Source organism: Mirounga leonina, unplaced genomic scaffold, assembly GCF_011800145.1.
Source record: "Mirounga leonina isolate KUSES-001 unplaced genomic scaffold, KU_Mleo_1.0 Mir_126, whole genome shotgun sequence".
In the NCBI taxonomy this organism is placed as follows: Eukaryota; Metazoa; Chordata; class Mammalia; order Carnivora; family Phocidae; genus Mirounga; species Mirounga leonina.
In genome coordinates, this window is record NW_023270314.1 from 6,810,347 (window position 1) to 6,816,158 (window position 5,812).

Below are 5,812 nucleotides of genomic sequence, written 5' to 3' on the forward strand. Positions count from 1 at the left end.
AAAACTTAAAAAATATATATAGGATGCCTAGTTGAATTCAAATTGCAGAAGACAACAAAGAATTTCTTGGACAAGTATATCCCATGCAATATTTGGAATATACTTATACTAAAAAATATATATATATATTTTTTTTACCTGAAGTCCAAATTTAACTGAGCATCCTGTATTTAATCTGGCAACCTCTAGGCTGATCCTCCACTTGGATCCCTCCCAACCCTGCTCAGACTGTGAAACCCAGCTTTGGGCTTCTCCAGTGTGTAGATTCCTTCCTTTTTCCACTAGGGCTCTGACCCCTCCAGTGCCAGGCCACCTCCCCCACATTAAAGCTTTCCTCACCTAGCTTGGACTCTGATACCTCATGTGAAATTACCTCTAAACATGGATGCCCCCTTATCTGCACAGATTTTAATACCTCTTACCAGGCCACCCCTATATGTAAATCCTTTCCACATTCTGCTTAGGCTCTAACAACCAATGCCGAACCATCCCTCCATGGATGTAGTCCTTACCTGCCCAGTCTCTGATACTATATGCCAGGCTTCTCACTCCCACCCCATGCTGATGCCCTCCTCCACATACTTAGGCTCAGATACTATGTACTGAGCCCTCTTGGTATGGAGATCCCTTTATCCTGGTATGTCTCTGATACCCCAAGTCTGACCTCATTCATGGACACCCATTTCACTCCATAGAGGCCTTAGGCTCCTATATAAGACTCTACCCCCATGTGGACACTGTCCTCACCCTGCTTAGTCTGTCTCTTCATGTCCACCGCACCGTATATGAATCCCTTGTCATTCTGCTTAGGCTCTAATATGTCACATTCCTTGGCCCTCTGTGTGGATGCCTACATTGTTCTGACCTACTTAATGGTTTTAGGGTTGAATTTTTTTAGGAGGAGAAAGAAAAGGGGAAGAGGAAGAGAAAGATTTTTCATCTTGATTCAATTGAAGCAAAGGCAAGAATGTTAAGGTGGATTCATATCAGAGTGGCATTATGATGAAATTGTCCATTAGTTTCTTTATCACAAAATCACAGTGTGCCCCTTACTGTCTCAATTTATCCCCTAACACATTCTTCTAAGCATCATATATTCCAGGGGTGATTGTACTTTTGGATTACACGCTCTTATGTTTGGAAAAACTAAAAGAAAAAATTTAAACAAACATATTCTCTACTTTTATCTTTTGAATATTTTGGAGGAAAAAAACTAAAAGAAAAGGCTATTAAATGTGTGCTACTTTACTTCTTTTCTCTTTATAAATATTTTAGAATATCCTATCCTCTGGAGCAGTCATTCTCAAACAGGCTGCTATTTCAGGAATTAACTGGCAAGTTTCTTTAGAAATAACTGTTCCTTCCCATTCCTTCTTTCAGACATTGTGGTAGGTTTCTAGGGGCAGGAAAAGGGTAAGAGAGAGCAAAAAAGGCTATGTGGTCTAGAAAAATCTAAAGATGATATGGTTTCAACCTTCCTTTGTTGATATAATAACACCACTCTGATCAAAAGAACAGTATTAACCCATGACAATGAAAAACTAGTGTTCAACACTTCATTTTTCTTTTCATCCAATGTGTTATGGATTTTTTTTATGTTTAAGTTATTTTCTTTATCTTACTGCATAGAAAATCTGTGCATCTGTCATATTTGCTACATCGAGCACAAGTTATTCCTGGTTTATAAGGCCTTCTCGACAGAGATCCTCTACAAAAAAGCAGAAAACATTTAGTTAGAAAAAGTCTCAAATTTCATCATTTAAATAATATGGCTACCAATTCTTAGTTAGGTTATAAAGGTGATTTAACTACGAAAATGGACTTTAGGAAGTACTGAAATTGGAGATGTAATCTTCTCCTTTTTCTCCCAAGACAATAGTCTCTTCTGAAATGAATCCCCATGTCCTTAAAACAAAGTACTGTAATTTAAGTTTGAGCGAGTTTTAAAGCTGCTTTCATTTTAGTTTGTAGCAAAATTTTCCTTTCAAAATGATGTTATAGAATATTTTATAATTAATTGCTTTCTGCTTGGTACAATTATGTGAAAACTTCTATAGAAATGATATATTAATTTTCTGAAAAGTTTGCAAGATCCTGAAATGCCTATTGTCCCAAAGACCCAGCTGCATGATTTACTTAGAGGTCTGCCTTAAAAATATGTAAATATATAAAAATATATAAACAAGCAAATAAATTTAAATGGGATTTTACAAATTTTATTTAATCCATTGTACAGAACAGAGGGAAGAAGTGAGAAATTATTACATCAATTGCCCAGAGCTGGGTAAGAAAAAGAGGTCCCAAAGTAGATACAAATTGGGAAGCTTATATGAAGGATTTAGGTTAAGGAAAAGGGAAGATAGGAAGAGAAATTATATTTAACAGGAATACTTATTCACTCAGTGTGTAGGTGGAAATTTTAAAAACAAATGTTAGGCACGGACGCCCCTGGTTAGGTCACTCTGGGCCATCTGGAAGAAGGGTGAAACCTAAGAAATACATATTCGCAAACCTGAATACCAAATTTCTGAGTTATATCTTATTAGAAGTTTTTGGTGATACCCAGTAAGGTATCCGATACCCATGAATAGCAAGCTTTCAAGTCCATCAAAGACATCGAGTGGTTTGTAGTTATTTGCAGATCACACATTGCTTCTCTGAAGTCACTGCTCCACTATCAGACCATTTCAGGAAGAAATGCATTTTGTTTAGATCTTAGCCAGAACACTAGCCTTTCAAAAATTCAGACTTGATCTAGTTACCTATACCTACACCCTAGCCTACTTTTCTTGCCTTAACCCTTTATCACTTGAAACAGATGCCTCCAATACAAAAGCAGCACTTCTGTCTTTAGGTACCAGTGATGGAGGACCTTGCCCTTGAACTTATGCAAAAAGCTACTCACTACAAAGACTGCCTTTAAAACCTGCAGCATAGGCCAGTCATCCCATGATCATAATGTCTGATGACTGCAGCCTAGAATAAGTTTGGAAAGGCAAATAAAATATATCTATATATCTATCTATCTATATCTATCTATATCTATCTATATCTATATACCTCAAAATAAATAAATTTACATCATGCTAGAATACAATGGGCCCTCTTTTCCTAAGATTTGAATTTCATATCACTATTTATATTATATAGAAATGCCAGACTAATACTCTCCCATGCCAATCTTTTTCTTGTTCTGAGTCTGCAAGAAGTTTAACCTAAATCAAGTAGAGTCCGAATCTACAGTATAATTCCACAACAATTCCACAACTGAATTGCAATTATTGGGCTGGATTAGGAGAAAACAACAGTTAAGTACCTATTACCAGCAAGGTCCACTGAAATTTCATAGCTGCCCTGGCAGTACTTGAAGAAACAGACAAATTTCTCTTTTTTTAGGCATTTGTTTTTTCCAAGAATCAGCCTAGTGGTTTGCTGAGACCAAGTCAAGACTGAACAGTCCTCTGGAATATTATTTAGACTCATATCTGGCCATACCTTCAGTATATTACCACCTATAGGATATGTGTCCAGGCCCTAGATAAGGACGTGTTGCCTAAGTGGCCTAATGAGTAACTATACACATGTCTAAGCCCAAGTCCATTAAAAGATCATTATTTGGGGCGCCTGGGTGGCTCAGTCGGTTAAGCGACTGCCTTCGGCTCAGGTCATGATCCTGGAGTCCCTGGATCGAGTCCCACATCGGGCTCCCTGCTCAGTAAGAAGCCTGCTTCTCCCTCTAACCCTCCCCCCTCTCATGTACTCTCTCTCTCTCATTCTCGCTCTCTCAAATAAATAAATAAATCTTTAAAAAAAAAAAAAGATCATTATTCAAATTTATAATAGAACTATACTGTATAGATCATGACCTGAGCAGAAACCAAGAGTTGGACGCTCAACCAACTGAGCCACCCAGGTGCCCCAAAGCTTTCTGTAAAACTCAGTCACATCTCTTCCCTTCACTCTCACATCTTGTACCTATAGGTCTAGGGACCACAGTTAAACACCAATAAAGCTCCTTTGGGATGGATATTATTTAGCTGCACCATCCTTTAATCCTCTCCAAGATACCATCTTCCTTCTGATTGTGCCTTCTTATTCACTTTGCCACCTAGGTCACCATCTCCCTTTTCAGTCAAAATTGTCCTTGTCCCTAAATTTGGGACATAGATGATTACAATATGCTTATGGATGATTCATCCAATAACTTGGTCTGTTACTGGATATCTTTACCATCTCAAACAATAGTCCATAATTGTTGCTTTTGTAGCCATATTCTAGATCTTGTTATCCCCTAAAACTATTCTACCTCTGAACTCACAAAATCATATATTCCATTCACTGACTGTAGCCTCCTATCCTTACAGCTTGCTCACTCATGTACTCCTGCCATATTTCTCCATTAAGTTCATTGGTACTGCAAGTCTATTTTTCTGTCTATCCTATTGTCTCTTCTCTATTGTCTGCAAGTCTATTTTCTCTCTGTCTATCCTATTGTCTCTTCTCTATAAAGCTTTGCATATTATCTGGCTAAAACCCTAAAACTCTCTCGTACTATTTTCCTTTATGTCTACCTGAAAAAAACCCAGTGTTGGAAAAAATGACAGAACCTTACTATCTGCATGCTCCATGTCTACTTCAAGGCTGCTGGGTGTTGCTGGGGAAAAATCATTATACTAGGTAGAGACTCTTTCTATGTTTCTCTAGTCAGCTTCCTCCCTCATTTTCCAGAATAACGCTTTCAAACCTCCCCAACCCTCAAAATTTTGCTTCACTGTCTCCCTCTTTATTCTCAGGATATGATCTGTCCTACTTCAAGTGAAATACAATAGACTTTAGATTGGAATATGAGAAATTTTTTGTCACTAAATATGTTAAATTTTTCCCTTCTTCCTTCCTTTCTAATACAGCTGAAGAACTGCCCCTCCTCCTTTCTAAGACTAATCTCTTTAATACCATTCCATTTTCTCAGGAACTTGTATCTTTACATATATATACACACACACACACTCACACTGCCTTTGTTCTTTATAAAGCATTACTTTTATTCTGTATTTGACCTTTCATGTTAATATTTAAATAGGCTCACATCTTTCCCACTTTCAAAACAAAACAAAACAAAACAAAATAAAGGCAACAATAAAAGAGCCCTCAATTCATTCTCAGCTGGCATCAGTTTCCTCAACCCCACAGAAATGGCTCTTCCTATATTTATCAATGAACTTCTCTTTAATCTGTTATTTTGAAGTCCTTATTTGGCGCAATCTCTTAGAATTAGAAATTTTGGACTACTACTTCCTTCTAAAAACATTCTTTCCCCCACGCCTCCTGTGACACCATACTCTTCTGGTTTTTTCTCCTACCTCTGTGGTCATTCTTGGGTTCCTCCTCCTACTTCATCTCCCTCTAATTGCCCTTAAATGTTGGCATGAGATTCTGGAGGGGCTGTTCCCTTTTTTACTCTATATCGCTCACTAGACAATCCCATTTACTCACATGATTTTATGTGGCATGTACTCTGGCACTCTGCATCTTTGTTCTATGCCATGCCTCATTCATGAGCTTCTGACTCATATAACCACCTGCTTATTGAATCACAGCCAGTAAATCACAGCCAACTCAAATTCATTATGTTCAAGATGGAATTCATCATCTTCCCTCCCAATAGGTTCAGTGTTTCCCATTGCAGTTAAGGCAATACCAGTCATGCCTGAATTATAATTCTGAGAATCTTCTTTGGCTATTTCCTCTCTCATTACTTTTCGTAATTATTTATTTATTTATTTATTTATTTATTTATTTATTTATTTATTTA

General features: G+C 37.4%; 1 protein-coding gene across 1 annotated transcript in view; it reads right to left on the bottom strand.

The window, feature by feature from the left end:
• Positions 1-1,599: 1,599 nt before the first annotated feature.
• Positions 1,600-5,812, bottom strand: part of GLIPR1L2 (GLIPR1 like 2) — a 23,411-nt gene continuing 19,198 nt past the window's right edge. The window contains exon 4 of the mRNA XM_035001959.1: positions 1,600-1,708. Coding sequence (XP_034857850.1) covers positions 1,600-1,708 — 109 coding nt within the window. The remainder of the gene's footprint in view (positions 1,709-5,812) is intronic.